An 18827-nucleotide genomic window follows, 5' to 3' on the forward strand; every position below is an offset into this window, starting at 1 on the left:
CTCCAGCTCTGGGGCTCTGACAATGCTGCTGTGCCAGAGGGCACAGGCAAGGGCTCCTGGAGAGGGATGTTGGTGTCACTAAGGAGCTTTGGCAGGAATCAGTGGAATTACAGTGGTGAGAGGAGGCTGTAATGCAGATGAGCCTTTTGCTGGTCCAGGCAGGGACTCCATGGAGGGGCCAGAGGAGCTTTGAAATAAGTGGGTGAAAGTCCCAGGGGGTGAAATGAACGAGGGCTGCTCTGGGTGCCTCGGCCAGTTTAATACTGATAGGACTTGCCCTGAAATTTCCTCTGGTGTTATTTAGATACATCTGCTTTTTCTTTTCTACCTGCCTTTGCTTTGCTGCTAAGTTCCATCTGTCATCCAACCATGCAATAGCAGTTGGGTGTTGAGTTGCACCAGCCTTGCACCCAGGATGGGGTACACCAGGCTGTGGTGGCTGGTCTGTCATCTCTGATGTTTCCAGGAGGTGACACTTACAGCACCTTACAGCAGAGGGTCTCAGAGTGACAAATGATGAGCTGAGACACAACCATTTTTAAAGCTGTTTTTTTTGTTTGAAAATCATATGATTAAAAAGACCATATCAGGTCTGGCAAGTCTACTGAGTTCCTCTGTTCAGCACCGGAACATGCTGTTGGCTACGCTTGCTAAAATAATTTAAAATGAGCAGATTGCATATTGATCTAGTGCTATGAAATTAACCCTCTGAGTGCAGTCAGTACAAAAGTGTACAGTTGGCATTGGATCAGGTCATGCTACTTCTCCAAGGGTTAAAATGATTCAAACTTCAAAACGACTCTTTGCAAACTTGTCAGGCTTGTGCACATAGCTTTCTGTCAGTGCTTCTGAAGTTACATTTATACAGGAGAGGAATAAAGAAATAGGTTTACATCTTCAAAACTAAAACCAGAAATAAAAAATGTACACTACTAGAAGCAAAACTATCTAAATAAAGGGACTAAACCCAAAGCTGCTCTACAGACTAGTTAGGTTTGGCTATTTTTTTTTTTTAATTTTTAAATCTTTGAGGCATAAACTTGGTTAAAAAGTTACATTTAATCCAATGTAAAAAATTATGGTTTGTTTTTTTGCATTAAGAAAAAAATATAAAAATAGTTTGTACATTATAAAGGTCATCTTAAATTTCTTGCAGTTCTACAATAATATTACTACATAATTTGTATTCAGTACTCCAAAACCCATCTATTAAGTAGGAAAAAAATAGTGCCCCCTCTACCTCTGTGTGGTGTAATTTTTCTCTTCAGCAGTCTGGAATAGATTTCTTTCAAACAGGAAAAAAAGTCTGCACTGGACTAGACTGTGGTCTCTGAGAAGACTGTAAACCTGAAGTAAATCCAGAACTTGGAATTATTTGGGATTTACATCAGTTCATGGAGATCATAATCCATCCACAGTGTTTTTTGTTTATCAAATTCTAAGTATAAATACAATACCAGAAACTGGTAAACACTTTAAAGCTGGAGAGCTTTATGAACATTTGGCATCATCATCAGGGTGGAGGGAGAATCTTTTAGAAAAAGCTAGAATAAGGTTTTTTTAAAAAGTTCTATACTGAATCATGACAAAGAGGGTTCTTATCTCACCAAGGGTATGTACAGACAGATGCCTACAGAGCAGGGCAGTGAGTTCTGCTGTGCTGCCACACTGCCCTGCCACAGGAGAGCTCACACCTCCCCCTGAAGGACCTGATGGGCCAACGTGGTCCTGGGCCAGTGAAATCCTGCACCACTGGCCAGTGTGATCCTGTGCCCTGGGCCAGTGAAATCCTGCACCACTGGCCAGTGAGATCCTGTGCCCTGGGCCAGTGAAATCCTGCACCACTGGCCAGTGTGATCCTGGGCCAGTGAAATCCTGCACCCCTGGCCAGTGTGATCCTGTGCCCTGGGCCACTGAGATCCTGCACCCCTGGCCAGTGAGATCCTGGGCCAGTGAGATCCTGCACCCCTGGCCAGTGTGATCCTGTACCACTGGCCAGCCTGCCGGGGCTGTTGGCTCCCCACATGCCCTGCCCTGCTCACTGCTGTGGAGGTGCAGAGCTCGATCAGAGCCTACAAAAGCAACAGACTGATTTCTGAGGCTTTGGCCAGTCTGTCTGGTGGGATTTCTGACCGTCCACATCTGCAGAGGACAATTCCTAACAGCAGGGCAGACCCTGCACCTGCCCGATGCCCTGAGCGACCGTCAGCCTTTCCAGCAGCAGGTCTTGTGCTCCTGTGCCTGGCTGGTGCTCCCTTTTCCTCTGCCTTGCTGTACAACCATGGAATGGGACATTTATCCCTGTTACCTGCAAACAACATCTTCCTGTTCTCGAACAAGAAGTTCAAAAAATTCACCTCTTTAAGTATTTAATTTCTCTTTTACCTGGTCAGATCAGAATGCTGGTATTGGTTTGTTTCCTTTTCAGACATAGGGGCTTTTAAAAAATTCTCCTATTCCAGCTTTTCCAGCTCCTTGGTGTAAGGGCTATGGGACATCTGTGAGTGACTACACTTTGAAGCAGCTCGGAGGGCAGGGAGTGGAAGCCAGGGTTAGACTGACAGCACCTACCACCTACAGCAGCAAGCTGGGGATGTGGCTTTGCTCTCTGCCACACTTGGAGATAATGCAGTAAAAAAGAAACCAAAACAAAACCCCAAACAAACAAAAAAAAAGCATCACAGGGCAGGGACAAAAGGCTTGTTTACTCATCAGCACTTTAACTTTTTGGCAAGTACTTATTTTTTACCTTTTTTTTTTGAAATTGCTTTTCTATCTTTATCACCCCTCCCCTCCAAAAAAAAACCCCAACCAAGTGAGTTTTCCATTATCCTTAAGTCATCCTGTCGCCAAACTTTGCATGTTTTACAGTGAGATGGGGATTTGGCTGTGCCTCTGGTCCTCGTCCGGGGGCAGCGGAACCAGGCGGGCGAGCGGAGTGCCCGGCGTGGCCAGCGGCTGGCAGGGACTATGTCCCCGAGGAGGCGCGGCTGTAGGCGGGGGGCGCCGAGGAGCGCCGGGCGCCGGGTCTGGAGGGGCCGGAGGCGGGCGGGAGCTGCGCGGACACGGGGCAGGGGTCGGGCTGGTCGCGGTGCGCGGGGTCGGCGGGGGCTGCGAGCTGCTCTGACGGGAAGGCGGAGGGGATGCATCGGAGTGCGTCCGGTGGGGATGGAGGGGAGTCTATAGCACTTCCATCGGAAGAAACTGGGCTGGCACAGCGTCCTTCTCCTTGTAGGTACCGAATGCACTTCTTTTTCCTCCTGGAACAGCAGAGAGGGGCCTGTGTGAGTAACGGGAGGGTCCCGGCAGCCCCGCGGAGCCGCCGTCCCCCATCCCCGCAGGGCCGGGACGGCGCTGCAGCGCTGCGGGGACACCGCCAGGCGGCGCCAGCGGGCCGCGGGAAGGGGCTCGGGCAGCGGGGCCCGCGGGAAGGGGCTCGGCCGCCAAGGGAGAGGAGGAGGAGGAGGAAGGCATGGAACAGGAGTAAACACCAAAATATTGTGATTAAAATAAAAACACACACAAAAAAAGAAAAAAGAAAAGAAAAAAAAAGAAAAAAAAAGAAAAAAGCTCCCCCCAAATTAATAATTATCAAAGTCGTGAAAGGAGAATAATTATAAAAAAGTGAAATAATACAATTTAAAAATAATTTTATAAATAATAATAAACACCCCCAAAATAAAAAAAAAAAATTGGAAGAATAATAAAAATCCAACCCATGAGGTCATTCCTCTCCAGCCACCAACCCAACAGCTCGGATTCTGTGTGGGTGCCTGGGTCTCACAAGTTTAGGACTAAAGCATTCCCACCATGGATCCCCTCCCCAGCTGCCACAGGGCCCACGCAGGGCCCATGGGACATTCGTGTGCACAGGGCACGTCAGCCCCAGGCTGTGCTCTGCTGGGACACTGCTCTTCACACCAGCCTTGGCGTTTCTCATCCCAAAATCTGAAGGTTCCAAGAGTTCATTTCCCAGCACTTTCCTAGCCTTGTGCACAGTATTATCTACCTAGAACCATGGACTGGTTTGGGTTGGAAGGGACCTTACTGCTCATCCCATTTCAGCTTCCCTGCCATGGGCAGGGACACCTTGCATTAGACCAGAGGTTGCTTCAAGTACCATCCAACCTGGCCTTAGCTCTCAGCTCTTCTCTTCTGCTCTATGTCTGCATGTGAGTGTACTTCCCATTCATCCCCACCTCCAAGGACAACTCAGTGAGTGATACAGCTGAGCAGAAATGTGCTCAGCTACCATTCAGGAACAGGGAAAGAAAAGGCCTGGGACTGGCTGGAGGGAGATGGTCTGAGGGTGTCTGAGGTCCTGCTTTGAAAACTGGAACAGTCCTGAGGCCTTCAGAGGACTTGTTGCTCCTTGGAGGGCAGATCACCTTTCACCTGCTCACTGGGCTGAAGGAAAATCAACCCTGACAGAGCTACCAATGACACTTCAGCCCATGGGGTTCCTGGAGAGGAAGTGTTGGCTGTGACCTCCCCTTGGGATGTGACCTTTCCCTTGGGAAGTGGAGCACAGGTACAAAGTGCAATGCAGGCAGACACTAGGGAGAGAGATTGGCAGAATGGTCCTGCAGTGCTGACTCAGTTCCATGCTTCCATTCTGTGGAGTGTGACAGAGCTCATCAGCTGGGGATGGCTTTACTGACCCAAAGGGGTTTTTACAGGACCAGGTTTTTACCCATCGGGGGCAGCTCTCCTCCCCCAGCCCTGCTCTTCCAGCAAGAAATCTGCTGGGACTGGGAAGGTCCCTAAGGCAGCAGCACCTGCCTTAGGGAGCAGGGACCAGCCTCCTTTAGTCCCTCCCGGAAGAAACACTCAGGTTCCCCACATGTTTGTATGTTATGATTTGAAGGTATCAAAGATACAAGTCACACATCATTCTTGCTGTAGCTGGGTTTGGCCATGATTCCTTCACATCCTGTGACAATTTTGGCAGTATTTATCCCGAGTTCCAGGTGTCACCTTGTACATCCAGATTGTTTTAACCACCCCTGGCTGTCCAGAGTCAGTCCCTCACACTATCTTGTCTTCAGTGTTTGTTGAGCTGTTTTCCTTCTCTCCATGTGACAGATCCCTCATGTCACCTGCCTTGGGTCCTTGAGCACCTCAGAATAGATCCTCAAACAAAAGAGCTCTCAAGATGTCACCTTAACAGTACTGAAGGGACAATTCCCCTGCTGGAGCCTTTACAGCTAGAACAGGTGAAAGAACACCTCTCAGCCAGCTCCTGCCTCGCTGTCTCAGCTGAGGAGAACTCCCTAATGTGGGCACACAGCTGTCCTTGATCTGCCTAATGAAAAACCAGACAGTGTGAGGATGAGCATTAACTAGTCCAGTATCAAACATGACTTGCACTGGATGTGAACAAGAGCAGTGCTGTTACTGCTGTCAGTGCCATGTTAGCCCTGCTGACCCAATTAATGTGATAGGGAACATGAACTATTTAACCTGAGGGTATTTTCCATGGGCAGTAATTCCCCAGAGAGCAGCCTGAGGAAGAGCTGTGTTTCCCAGAGACATGTTGGGAGCAGCTGCAGGATAGTGTTTCAGCGACCTGTTTAAGATTAGAGGAATGTGCCCATTGATTGATTTGATTTAAAGTTACAGGGGGGAAAAAACACCACATGTGATACCACAGACTGCTGATAACGGCCCAGTCCATGGGCTATGCTGAGGTGGGTGTTACACAGCTAAAGGTGTTTATCCCTCTCTCTTCAAGGGAACTTATCCCTCTCACTTTGGAAACTACAGCACCCTGGAGTGTTTGTCCAGGGTATGGGGGAGGAGTGTGAAAGCTCTGGAGCAGGAACACCCAGTCTTAGCCAGTTTAACCTCTCCTGTGGAGTGGGAATCCTCCTGGGGAAGTTGTTCTCCGCGGGTGAGCAGAGCCCGCTGGGCAGGAGCCCCCGAGTGGCAGCAGCACAGTTAGTACAGAATTGCAGAGCAGCTCTGGCTGGCCAGGGCTGGGTTACACGGGGACACAGAAAAGCATGCCAAGGTGCCCAGGCACTCCAGCAGCCTGTGTTAATCAGGAAGCCGTGCAGAGGAGAAGCTGAGCTCAGAGCTGGAATGGAGGCAGAGGGAAGGTGGAAGGAGTGTCCGTGGCAGAGTGAGGCACTCAGCCTGGCAGCACAGCTGCAGGGGGCATGGGGCACTCCAGCAGCCCCCTCTGGCATTCAAGTGTTAATGAGACACTAAGGGAGCTCTGCCTGGATTCTTAATCAATTAAAAATGGTGCTTGATGACACTACCCAGGGAATAAAAGGCAAACAGGGAGCTCTGCTGTTGTGGCACGCTGAGGTGCAGGAGGGGACTCAGCCACAGGGACTGGAGCTTGGGGTGCAGCAAGGTATGGGTCAACTAAATGATTTTAGTCACTTCAAGCTGAAGTGAACACATCAAGCAGTACTTTACTGCCACCTTTTTCCCTCATGCATTGGTGTAAAACTGCAAATTGCAATGTCTGTCTAAGCTGGGGTCTCTGTGCTTTGGCACCCAGATCCAGAAGCTCCCAGGAGCTTTCTCTGCCTGCCTGCCTTTGCAGCCCCTCTGAGCCCAGCAGCACTTCATTGATGTGAACTTTACTATTTCTTGACCAAATCTATCTCTGGGAGCCTGAGGAGCACAGCACTGCTCTGTTTTGCTGCTTGAGGCTATCCCACCCACCCATGGTGGGTACTGCAAAATTTAAGGCTCAGGAAGAGATGGATCTTGAAATACATAGTTAGCCCACTATAAACAGGAAAAAAACCCCATTAAATCCTCACTTGCTAGCCCTAGGGTGCCACTAATGTGATTTGAAAAAAAAGCCTCATGTAAGGATCACAGAGGTCTCCATCCTGGAAATAAATTTTAAGATCAGGGAAGTCTATCAGCTGAGGAATATGTACAGCACTAAACCAACACTGCCCCGGGAGGGATAAAAACCCCAGAGAACAGCCTGTCCCTGCAGCTCAGAAAACTCCTGAGGATGCCCAAAGCACAGCTCATCCCTGCCGGGACCGAGCAGCCCCTGCTGGTGCCAGGATGGCTGCAGGACACCTGGATGGCTGCAGGGGGACACCTGGATGGCTGCAGGGGGACACGTGGAGCTGAACCCCTGTCCCGGGAACACCCAGCAGCGAGGAGATGCCATACACACCTGCACGGGCCGCACCAGTCCGTTTGTTGGTTGAGGCCAAAGCGAGCTCTGCATTTCTTAGGAGAGGCAGGATCTGAACACAGAAGCATGCGCGGCGAGAATGGGCAAGGCAGAGGCACAAAGAGGAGGAGGAGCACGAGGAAGAAAAGAGGCAACATCATTTTAGCCACTGTGACACACGACTAACAGACCACAATCCCATTATTTTCTGCTACAGAATGGCGCTGGCACCACCTGGAAGAAAGTGAGCGTTAGGTAAATATCAGTGATCACTGCTGGCAGCTGGAGGTGGTTTGGGAAACAGCTTTGAGAAACGTGGGCAATTACGGGGAAATTCACAGCTTCCAATTTCTTAAGTCTGGAAAAGCTGCCAAATCCGGAGGCAATGCCTGACTCCTGTATCTGCATCCTTGCCGGCTCCCTGCCCTTCCAGCAGACACCACGGGCTGCGCACCGAGAGAAGAGGAGGAAACGTTGCAGAAGCAGGCGGAAAGCAGAGTTAGCACCACGGAGACCTGGGCCCAGGTATTCCACTCTGCCCCCAGTTTTAATGGAAAAGCTGTTCTCCACGGCCTTCCCTAAAACACCGCTGTGTTTTGCTGTATAATTACAGGACTCATTAGGGTGAAGCCCTGTTTGCTTTCAGGCACATCATGTTTTTCTCTGGTGTTGGGAATGAGACTGAACAGCACATTTCTGTGCTGGATTCAGCCTCTCTCTTTAACCACCATCAATGTCTCGTTGTGTACAACAAGCTGGTTTTCAATCTGTAACAGGTGAAATTCTAATTTTTGTATCACACAGACAAGACATATATAAGGATATATAAAAATATTCAATACACTCTACATAAAGGCCTAAAACCTTGTATTCTTCTTATCAAACTCGGCACAGAATGAGATCAACAGGGTTAATTAAACTGAAGGTATTAGTGAGACACATCTCTTGATAATGACTCCCTTTTTAACTAATATTGATTGGTACAGATAATATTTATTCATGCTATGGCAGAAATACTTCAGAAATCAGCACATGAATAGCTTGGATGATGGGAATGTGTCTGTGACCAGCTGAAATCTGTCAAAAGGGCCTTTTCTAATTGGCAGGGTGATACAGGGAGGTGGGGTTTATTATGACTTTGCTTCAACTCTGCATTACTTTGAAATGACAACCAAAGTTGGAGTAGTCCCATGAATGATCTTCAGTCCTGCCACTACATTTCATCCCACACACAATATGGATGCACCTGAGAGGAGTTTTCTTTAGTTAATATAATCTGTAGGTCTGAGGGGGACATTCACCTTGGATGTTCTCAATAGATAAAGTTTAGTCATAGTTTACATGAAGTTATTATACATTTGCCAAAATCCAGTCTTTTCAGTTTTCCCTTGCTACCCATGTTCTAAATCAAACGTGCCTATTAAAAAGTCACAGAAATGTTAATTTACCATGGCTTAAAAAATGAGTGTGTATTTCTCTAGTTAAGCTCTGAAGAATAAAAGAAAACATGGTAAAACACAACAACTGCTTTGGATTCTCCCATCTGAGCAGGGAAGCAGGAACAGCTGCCAGGCTGCAGGCACTTACCTGAGCTGGAATCTTGCTGCTTTTCCCGTGTTCGTCTCTTCTTCTTCCCCTAGGAAATCAAAGGACAGGCTGTTACCTGTGCTCCAGAAAACTGAGGGTGCTGTGCAGGGTTTTTGGGGCCGGACTGGGTGCTGGGGATGGCTCAGCCCATACCATGGTGCAGCTGGCTCAGCCCATTCCAGGAGGAGATGAACTGGAAGAGGCTGCAAAGGGACTACTCAGGTTTATCTGTGAGAGTGTCCCTTCCTTTCCCCTCTTCCCATTCCAACTCTCCTAAGAAGAAACTCAAGAGGAACTCTCAAAGAGAAACCCAAATGTGTTTTTGTGATCTTGCTATGGCTTCTGCACAGCACAAATTCATTCTGGGCTTGTGCCTTTTCTCAGGAATTAAACCCTCATTTCCAGTGAGCCCAGATCCAGCACCACAGGCATTTTGGCTCAGCACTTTGAGTGAGATCTGTGCATATTTGGAAACTGCAATAAACCCAAGAGGTGGTGGCAGCCATGTCCCCACTGCTACCCCCACATCTGCTCCATTTTCTCCCTAACCCACTGCTCCATGCTCTGCTTTATGAGTCCAGGACTGTGCTGCAAACACAGTTAGGACCCAGACCTATGGTGCAGGCTGTGTCAGAAAGTGTGAGGGGAAATGTTAGTGGATGTAAACCAGCTGTAATAAAGCCAGTGCCTGTGCCTGTGCTGCTCAGCACCTCTGCAGGTCCCACCAGAGCTCTTCAGCCCACTCTGATGCATCTCACCTGGGGATCCCACCCATTATTGCTTTAGTTAATGAATTGATGATTTAATTAATATGTTTGATAAGATCAATGGAATTGAACAAGATTTGCTGCATGCAATAGAGAGAGTATGATCAATAGCTGATGCTCCTGTCATATTCTTGTGTCTCTAAAACGCACTTGGTCCATTTTAGAACCTTCCCTATTTCCAAAACATGCTTTAATGTGGTGCCTTATACCCAAACTGAAACTGGTTCTTGATATTCCCTGGTTCCAAATGGGAAAGAAAGTTTTAGGAAATCCCCACAAATTTATTTTTAAATAGTACTAATCTATTTCAGTGCTTTTGCAGTTCTGGACTCATCTCTTATTCTTCTTCCACAAATAAAAAAGTCCTATTTTATCCCCAAACTGCCTCTCTGATTCACAAGATGCAGCATCTCCCCTTGTCCCCTAATGAGCTGATTAATGAGGGCACAGCAGCACGGAAGCAAATCTGGCTGTGTGGCACAGGCAGCTCCCAGGGCTGCCTTTGACCTGTGACTTTTTATATGACTTCTTGTGGTTTGAGTGAAGGTGGAAAGCTCTGAGCTGTGGTGAGCTTTTCCTTTAGAGGGGAGCAGCTGTATTTCCTGCCTGATTTCTGCATCACGTGCTGCACCAGTGACCTCCATTCCTCCTCCTCCTCCTCATCCCTGCTCAACTTCCAACAACATCTCTTCCAACCTGCATCTCTTCCAACAACAACACCCAAACCAGCTGGTTCACCGTGCTGGGAGGACCAATATGCACTTTTAGAGCCCACCATCTCTCCTCTGGAGAAAGGAACCACCCCTTGGTTCCCCAAGGAACCAGATGAAGATGATACAGGACTGGGACTTCCATGGAGGATGTGCTCGGCCTTGGAGGAAGATGGTGCCATGCTCTCAGCAATGCTGATGCCCTCCAGATGTGTGCCCATCAAAATGTGGGCTGGTGGCTTCCCATCACCTCTGCTTTTTCTTGGTAGAGTTTTGTCATTCTGGAAGGAGGGCTGGAGTCAGTGTGGGAAGGATGGGCACTCACTGTGCAGTTCCCAGGGGTAAGAAAGTGTCTGTGAGGGAAATGATGGAGATGTGTGGATGGACAGACATCTGAAGACTTATGTGTGCTTTGCTTCAGTTCACTGATGAGCTTGTTAGGCATGTAATATCAAAACAGTTGTGAAAGTCACAAGAAAAGGCCCCCTACAAAAAGAGCTGCTATTTTAAATCACAGAATCATAGAATTATTTGGGTTGAAAGGAACCTCAAAGACATCCTGTTCCAACTCCCTGACATGAGCAGGGATGCTTTTCACTATCCCAGGTTGCTCCAATCCCTGTCCAACTTTTCCTTGAACACTTTCAGGGATGGGGCAGCCACAGCTTCTGTGGGCAACCTATGCCAGTGCCTCACCACCCTCACAGATACCTCAGCTGCTGTCCAAGATGCACAGAGCTGTTTCCTTCCAAAAAATTACATTTCCAAAGATACATCCACAGCACTTAAAACCTTCTCTTCCTTTCTATTTGTATTTGCTTGGACAATAAGAAAATAAAAGCTTGTGGCTGATGGGGGCTACATCGTTCATCCTTCAGACAGGCAATAAGGTGTTCAAAACACTCCTGAAATGTGAATTTCTATGGCTCTTGTGCTGCCAGGAATGGCATTTCCAGGACCAGGTGTTTGTTAACACCAGCCAGTCCCCCAGGCCCTTGTGGGCCGTGCCCACGGTGGGGGTCCCAGCACGGGGGCACTCAGGGGGCACTCAGGGGGCACTCAGGGGGCACTCACGTAGTTGTCTCTGGCAGACCAGCCGGGGTAGAGCTGCATGTGGAGCTGCCGTTCCTTGCGAGCCAGTTCGTAGTACTTGGCCTGTTCCTCCCGGGACAGCGCGTGCCACTGCAAGGACAAACAGCACTGAAGGATGGCCCTGCTGTCCCCTGCCAGCCCAGCCCACCACAGCCACCCCACCCCAGGGCATACCCAGCCCCTGTGTCCGTGGGATAAGAGCAGATGCTTGTTATGTATTTAAATAGCAGCTGTAAGGGACAAAGATGTGGCACTAGGTGATGACACTGGCCCCGTGAGCTCTTACCCTCCTGCCCAAGATCTGGTTGATGGCAGCACTCTCCTTCAGGGTGCACTCAGCGATGACTTTCGCCCGCATTTCTTTCATATACAACATGAAAGCGTTCAGGGGCTTCTTAATAGTGGGCTTCTTGGCTTCCTTCTCTCTCTTTGGTTCTGGCTGAGGTTTCCTTGGTGGAACAAAAGAAGGAGCTGTCAGCATCAGAGCCAGCAGAAGACTCAACCCCAAAACAACCCAACAGCATGAGTGGGGCGGGGGCTGAGATTTGCTCCTCAGATGCACAGCTCAGTGTCCATCCATCCATCCTCCCCCTGTGTGAGCACTGACAGTGACAGATGAAATGGGAGTTGAGGAGCTGCTGCAGCACTTCCCACTCACATGTTTCGGTCGTAGTGCTCCATCTCTTGCTTGCCGGAGTGGGGCACAATGGCGGGGTGTGGGATGCCGGTGGTGTGCATGCCAGAGCCCAGCATGAGAGGGTGAGTGAACCTGCAACAGAGAGCAGGTGAGCTGTGCCAGAGGGCTGCAACAGAGAGGGGGTGAGCTGTGCCAGAGGGCTGTGCCAGGTGGGGACACAGCGAGGGCCGAGCAGCCAGGACGTCCCTTGGAGTGCCAGGCAGCCAGGGCATCCCTCGGAGTGCCAGGGCATCCCTTGGAGTGCCAGGCAGCCAGGGCATCCCTCGGAGTGCCAGGGCATCCCTTGGAGTGCCAGGCAGCCAGGGCATCCCTCGGAGTGCCAGGGCATCCCTCAGACAGCCAGGCTGTCCCTCGGAGCGCGCTCTGACGCGGCGAAGCAGACGGAAAGCGAGGACATGGAAAGCACACAGTGCTGCCAGGCTGGCAGGGGCAGGCAGTGCCCATCAGCCCTGGGTCGCCCTTGTGGCACGGCTGGTCAAGCTGTGGGTATGTGGATGGAAAGGATCCAGTGCCACAGCGAGGGAACCCGCCTGCAGCAGGAGCCAGCCTGGCTGAGATCAAGGGTGCTTTCACCCAGCAGTTTCAGCTGCTCAGGTCTCTATTGCTGCACTATCTCATTAGCACTGCAGAAAGGAACAACAAACTCCTTTGGGAGTTTGGGTTTGGATGGGAGAGATTAGGACCACCCCACACCTTTCTTTTAACAGAAATAGACTAAGTCTGAACATGAACCCAGCTGCAACTCTAGGAGGTGCACCTTGCCTAAGCAATGCTCTCCACAACATGGGCTGAGATCACGAGAGGTCTCATTAGCTCTCAGGCTTCATTAGCTCTCTCCCAAGTTCTGGAGGATAAAGCCAGCAAAGTCAGCTTTGCCAAGCTTGCCACTTTATGACTGCAGCTTGAGATGGCAGAATTGCCCAGGGGAGATGAACTGTTCATTAGATATGCTGGCACGAAAAGAAAAGCTGTTTAATTTAATCCACCAGCACAGTCTGATCCTTATCTGGCCAGGTGTACTTTCTCGGCTGCAGCAGCACTGCTGCAAAATCCACCCCAAAATCCTGCAGGCAGGAGCTCAGGGAGGCTGCTGGGGCTCCACAGGGAACCGTTAGCTCCTCTTGCCTTCACTTTTGAGGCTGTGAATGGGTGATACCTTGTGAGAAAGGAGGGCTGGCACACTCCCTCCCCTCTTCAGCAAGGCTAAGGGGCTCCATGGATCAAGGGCTGCATGGATCAAGTGTTGTATGGATTAAGGGTTACATGGATCCAGGTTTCTGTGTGGCTAAGGGCTTGCCTGAGCAAGGGTTTGCATGGTTTTCCTGTGGGAAATCTCCACTAACAGCTCTTCAGGACAACATGAAGCAGAAGCAGAAGCTGGTGTGGCCCTATGGAACCAGGAGGGCTTTGCCCAGCAGCACACCTGGAAGAGCTGGGCTTAGTGATTCCCATCACAGGTGATGCATTTTGCTCACTCAAAGGCAGAAGCTGTGTTTGTATCTCACAGAAATGACTTGTTCTGATGGGAGGGCAGCAAATCACTGCCCCCTCCTGTCCTGCTTTTAAAACTAAGACCAAGTAAACCAGATCCATCTCTGCAGAGCAAAGCGCTGGTGGCAGCAGGGACACATTCAGGGTTAGTGACATGGAGCAAAGTCCTGAGCAATGGATTCCAACCCATTTCCCAATGCTGAGCTGAAGGCTGGAGTTTTTTTATTCTCTTTAGAGCACTGCTAAATAAAACCCAACCGTTGTGCATCCTTCATCCTTAATATTCCCCTGAGCACCCTTTGGACCAGACACTGCCTAAAAGCGCCTTCTGTCCCTGTGGCTGCCCTGGGAAGGGTGTGTGGCTGTCCCTGGGTGGCTGTGGTCTGCTGCAAGCTCCTGCTGCACAAACTGCAAGCTGCATGACCAGCTGAGCTGCCCTGTCTGCCACAGCTGATACTCACCTGGAGAAAGAAGCCCCAGCAGAAAGCGCTGACGAGTACGGCTGTCTAAATCCACATGACGGGAGCGGATAGACAGACTGGCTCTGCCTGGGATCAGGAAGAAAGAGTCTATAAAGCATCCACAGCCACGGGGTGTTTCCTAAAGATACCCTCTGCTAACGGGACTCGGAGCACTGATGCTCCTGGCTGGGTGGACACTCCATGTCCCTTAGGCTTGAGGGGCAGTGTGGGCTTTGGGTGTTATTTTGAGAGAACCTGGGCCTTCCTGCAAAGGTTGAATCCAGTTCTGAACCCCTCTGTCCCTGGTACTGACTAATGCTGCAGCTCTGAGTTGACCTGGTAACAATGCGAAGTGCAGAGGCATGCTGAAAAATCAGATGTTGCTATTGTACAGGAGAAGTTGCTCAAAAGAGCACAGTGTGACCAAAAAAAAAAAAAATTAAAGCCTGCTCAGATTCTCTGTGTGGTGCAAAAGAAGCTACACCAGGAGGATAAATACAAGGAAAACTTCCTTACTGTGCAGTGACCAAGAACTGGACCAGGTTGATCAGAAAGGGTGTGGAGCCTCCCTCACTGGAGATATCCCAGGATGGTCTGGATGCAATCCTGTGCCATGTGCTCTGGAACAACTCTGCTTGAGCAGGGAGGTTGGACCAGGTCACCCACTGTGGTCACTTCCAACTTTATCTGCTCTGTGGTGCTGTGATGCCCCAAGCACAGGAGACTCCTGGAGCCTGGAGAGGAGGTAGCTACCCTGCCTTTGTGCTTCAGGAATGCTCTGACTTCCTCAGCACACCCTTTTAAGGACACCCATCAGTTTTAAAGAAGCCAAAATCTCAGTCCTGCATTCTTTTTGAAAGCTGTTTCATACTGGGGACCAGACATGTATCAGACCTGCGGCTGGAAATTATTTTTGAGATAGTAAAATAACTATGCAGGAAGTTCCTTGTTGTTCCCAGCAAGGGAACCCCCACATTTTCATATGGAAATAGCTCAAAAATACCTTGGATTGTTCTGCAAACCTGCCAAAAGATGCTTCTAGCCTAAAACTGCACATGGAGATCATAGAATTACAGAATGGTTTAGGTCGGAAGGGACCTTAAAGCTCATCTCATTCCAACCCACCCTGCCATGAGCAGGGACATCTCCCACTAGACCAGGCTGCTCCAAGCCCCATCCCACCTAGCCTTGAGCACTTCCAGGGATGGGGCACAACGGGGTGCTCACAACTGTGCTGGTACTCGAGCTCCTCTGGCCAGGCTGCACAGAGCTGTAGCTAAACCCAGGACTAGCTATTTTCAGCTCTAATGATGAAAATAATCCACAAAAAGTCCATTATCATGAAGTGTGGTGCACTGTGAAGGACCCAAGCTCCTGGATGCCTGAGATTTTTTTGGGCTAAAGAGAAGTTTCTCTCCTGAAGAGGAATAATGACAGCGGGGCAGCATCAGACCTGAGCTGCGCTGGGCAGGAAGGAGGCCCACGTTCCTGCTGCTGTCCGAAATCCTCCTGGCTGGACTGAAATCTGTGGGATGTGTCTGCAGGAAAGGCAGCCAGGGCTGTTTACACCCTGGCAGGCAGGAGCCCTCTCCGACCCCTCAGATGTCGGGGGTATAAACACACCAACAAACAGCCGAGCACCGGGAAACCCAAACAGCCTTTGAAGGTGGAGGCGGCTGCCCCAGGGCCAAGAAAACACTTGGAGCTCATCCAGAAGAGACCTGGGTTACTCCAGGGGCTGGGGTATTGGGATGGGAATGGAGTCAGGCACTTGCAGCTTCATCCAAAGTCCCTCTGACATGAAAATTAAAGCAACTGCAAAATCAGTCCCTGATGGTTGAGAGTGCACGACTGCAGCCCATACCATGGAATTACTGGTTTGGGTTGGAAGGAACCTTAAAGCTCATCTCATTCCAAGTTCCTGCCATGGGCAGGGACACCTTTCACTAGATCCAGCTGCTCCAAGCCCTGTCCAACCTGACCATGAATACCTACAGGGATGGGGCAGCTGCAATGTCTCTGGGCAATCAGTGCCAGGGCCTCACTACCTACCACCCTCTGTGTAAAAAACTTCCCAACATCTGATCTAACTTTCCTCTTTTAGTTCAAAACTGTTCTCCCTTGTCCTATCACTATCTGCCCATATAAAAAGTGCCTCTCCCTCTTTTTTATAAGCTACTTTTAGGTACAGGAAGGGGCTCAGGCCTCCCTGGAAACTTCTCCAGGCTGAACAACCCCAGCTCTCTCAGCCAGTTTGCAGAGGATCAGCTGGTGATGGGAGGGTGGCTCAGTGAAGGGCTGAGGGATGGAGGAGGAGAGGCTGCCCTGGCACCACTGAGCTTGGCCCTGGGCACAGGTGAGTGACACGATTTGCAGGTTCCTGGCTAATGTTTACTGCCAGGCTCCCATAAGCAAAACTCACTTGACTGGACTCTTGGAAGCTTTTATCTGACTGTCATCCCAACTTAATTACAGAGAGAGTGATTGCAGCTCCTCCTCCTGAAGCGCTCGGTGAGAACAAAACCAGTTTGTGCCCAGCTCCTGCCTGCCAGCTTGTGGAGGAAAAGTTGCTTCCCATGTGTGGCTGCCCTGGCCTGGCAGCTGACTTGGTGGCACCAGCACAACCATGGAATCCTGTAATGGTTTGGGTTGGGAGGAACCTTAAAGATCATCCAGTTCCAATGCCCTGCCATGGGCAGGGACACTTTCCTCTAGCCCAGGTTGCTCAAGATCCCATCCAACCTGGCCTTGGACACTTCCAGGGATGGGGCAGCCACAGCTTCTCTGGGATGCATCCCTGGCATGACCATCCCCAGCACACCCATCCCTGGCACACAGCCCCTGGATGCTGCATGAACCTGCCAGGCTTCAGTGCTCCTGCACCCACCCACAGCAGTGCTGAGCCTCTGCCGAGGATTGGTCACTACACGAGTGGGGCTGGGGCTCTTCCAAACATTTCAGGCAAGGAAAAGAGTGAGCAAAACTCTGTTAGACATACATGCCTCAAGGTGCTGCTGCATGTCAGGCCCTTTGCTGCTTTACCATATCTGCTCTATTAATGAAGCCATTAATGAAGACATCTGATGAGGATGCCAAACCCCATGGATGCTGGAGCAGCTCTCAGCCATGAAAGCTCTCTCTCTACCACCAACTGCCCCACAAAATCTCCACAAAAACCCAGACTGCTCTCCCTTCATGAGCCCAGGGCTGTCTGAACAGCACCATCCTAACCCAGGAGTGGATCTTCCATTTGACAAACAGGCTCCTTTCTCCCCACTCCAACTGCTGCTTTCAGGTTATAGCAGAGTCACCCCAGTCCTTGTTTTTCCTGAGGATGAATCACATCATATGAGGAGTTAAATCATCACCCAAGAGTAGCAGATTTAGCACAGAAGGCAAAATGTAATCTCTTTGAAGCCAGACTCTGTATCAAAGGCCTCATTCTCTGTTTCCTTGTGGTTAAATATCTGGAACATGAAATTCATAAACAAAACAAAACAAAAGCTAGCATTTTACTTTGTGCTTTGAGAAGCTTCCCCTTTCCCACTCTACAATAGGTTCTTGTACCTGAAGCTCTCTGCTGGGCTTTGCCAGGGTTTTATCCACTGGCACTGGGGGAATCTGGCCACTGTCCCTGCACCCTCTCCTCATCCCAGCAACCCTGAATTGCCACCTGCAGCCACCAGTCTCCCTGCCAGCCTCTGCCATGTCCCTACATCCTCAGCAGGGATTAAATATTAACCTGAGGAGTGATGATGCCCACATGGCAGCACCTGCCAGACCCGCTCTCTCAGTGTGCTCATGGTCACAGGGACAAAAGCCAGTGGCAATGACCACAGAGAACACACTGGTGTATTTTTAACTTGTGTCCCCAGGGCAGGTTTACCAGCAGGCTGTGCTTTGCAGGATGCTCTGCAGGGCTGGCCCATGCAGGTGGTACATTTTGGGAGTGCTCCAGCTCATGGTCTCTCCTTTCCCATGCCAGCTGGGGCAGTGGTTACCAGCTGGCCAGGCTGTGGGTACCAGGGTTGCTTCCTGGCAGGTCTCTGCCATGATGTACTCTTTCCCTGTGTGTCAGATCCCAAGAAACACCAGGGCCTGGCAGATGGAGCATCCCACGGGATTACTCTGCACTGGTGGTGTGCTCAGGGAAAGCACTATTTGTGCAGAGAAGTCCAGTGAGGGAGAAAATTACCTCCTACTCAAAAAAGAGACTTGTGCTGTGATTAGGAGGGGTGGGTAGGAAGCTCTCTCTGGGTTCCCTAATCCACACAGACAGATGTAAAGCAGGAGGCAGTTTTGCATTGGGCAGGCTGTAACCCCTCTCCAGGGATGCCTCAGCCAGGATGAAACCTTCAGCCTCTCCATGGGTCTGCTCCCACCTCCAAGACAGACAGGGCTGGATTCTCCTCCCTCTTCACACAGCACACAGGAGGGGAGAAGCTGGGGGAGGCACTGTGGAGGACACAGGGAGCAGCAGGAGAGGTGGGGTGGCTCAGTGAGCCGTCCCTCACTCACCATCCCATCGACGGCGTGATCTGCCCCACTCCTCCGGGGGGCAGGGGGTAGAAACCAGGGATGTCTGAGGTCTGGGAAGGACGGTGCACTCCTGCAAGAAGGCAGAAGGAGAGCAGTTGAACGTGGCACTGCACTCCCTGGGTGACCCAGCTCGCTCCCAACCCCCTGGCTGCTCCATCTCTGGGCACTTGAGGACAGCCACATGAAATAACCATCTCCAAGTGGCAGGGTGCTGTTCCCTGTGCTTCTCTCTGTGGGGATGTGGTGGGGCATCCACATTGCTGCAAAATCACAGACATAAGGGGGGGTGGAGGAGACATCTTGCTCTTGCACAAGCATCACAGTGCT

The 18827-nt window shown here is 50.4% G+C and overlaps 1 protein-coding gene across 3 annotated transcripts in view; it reads right to left on the reverse strand.

The window, feature by feature from the left end:
- Positions 1 to 2733: 2733 nt before the first annotated feature.
- Positions 2734 to 18827, reverse strand: part of TCF7 (transcription factor 7) — a 69732-nt gene continuing 53638 nt past the window's right edge. Inside the window, exons 5-12 of one of the 3 annotated variants that reach the window (XM_066560222.1) lie at positions 18480 to 18570; positions 13962 to 14048; positions 11971 to 12081; positions 11599 to 11761; positions 11295 to 11402; positions 8744 to 8792; positions 7157 to 7229; positions 2734 to 3260 (exon numbers count right to left, since the gene is read on the reverse strand). In XM_066560222.1, the coding sequence (XP_066416319.1) occupies positions 2969 to 3260; positions 7157 to 7229; positions 8744 to 8792; positions 11295 to 11402; positions 11599 to 11761; positions 11971 to 12081; positions 13962 to 14048; positions 18480 to 18570 (974 nt within the window). In that variant the 3' untranslated portion in view covers positions 2734 to 2968. The remainder of the gene's footprint in view (positions 3261 to 7156; positions 7230 to 8743; positions 8793 to 11294; positions 11403 to 11598; positions 11762 to 11970; positions 12082 to 13961; positions 14049 to 18479; positions 18571 to 18827) is intronic. The other 2 variants (XM_066560223.1, XM_066560224.1) reach the window with 2 other exon arrangements.

This window comes from Molothrus aeneus, chromosome 15, assembly GCF_037042795.1.
Source record: "Molothrus aeneus isolate 106 chromosome 15, BPBGC_Maene_1.0, whole genome shotgun sequence".
Classification (NCBI taxonomy): domain Eukaryota; kingdom Metazoa; phylum Chordata; class Aves; order Passeriformes; family Icteridae; genus Molothrus; species Molothrus aeneus.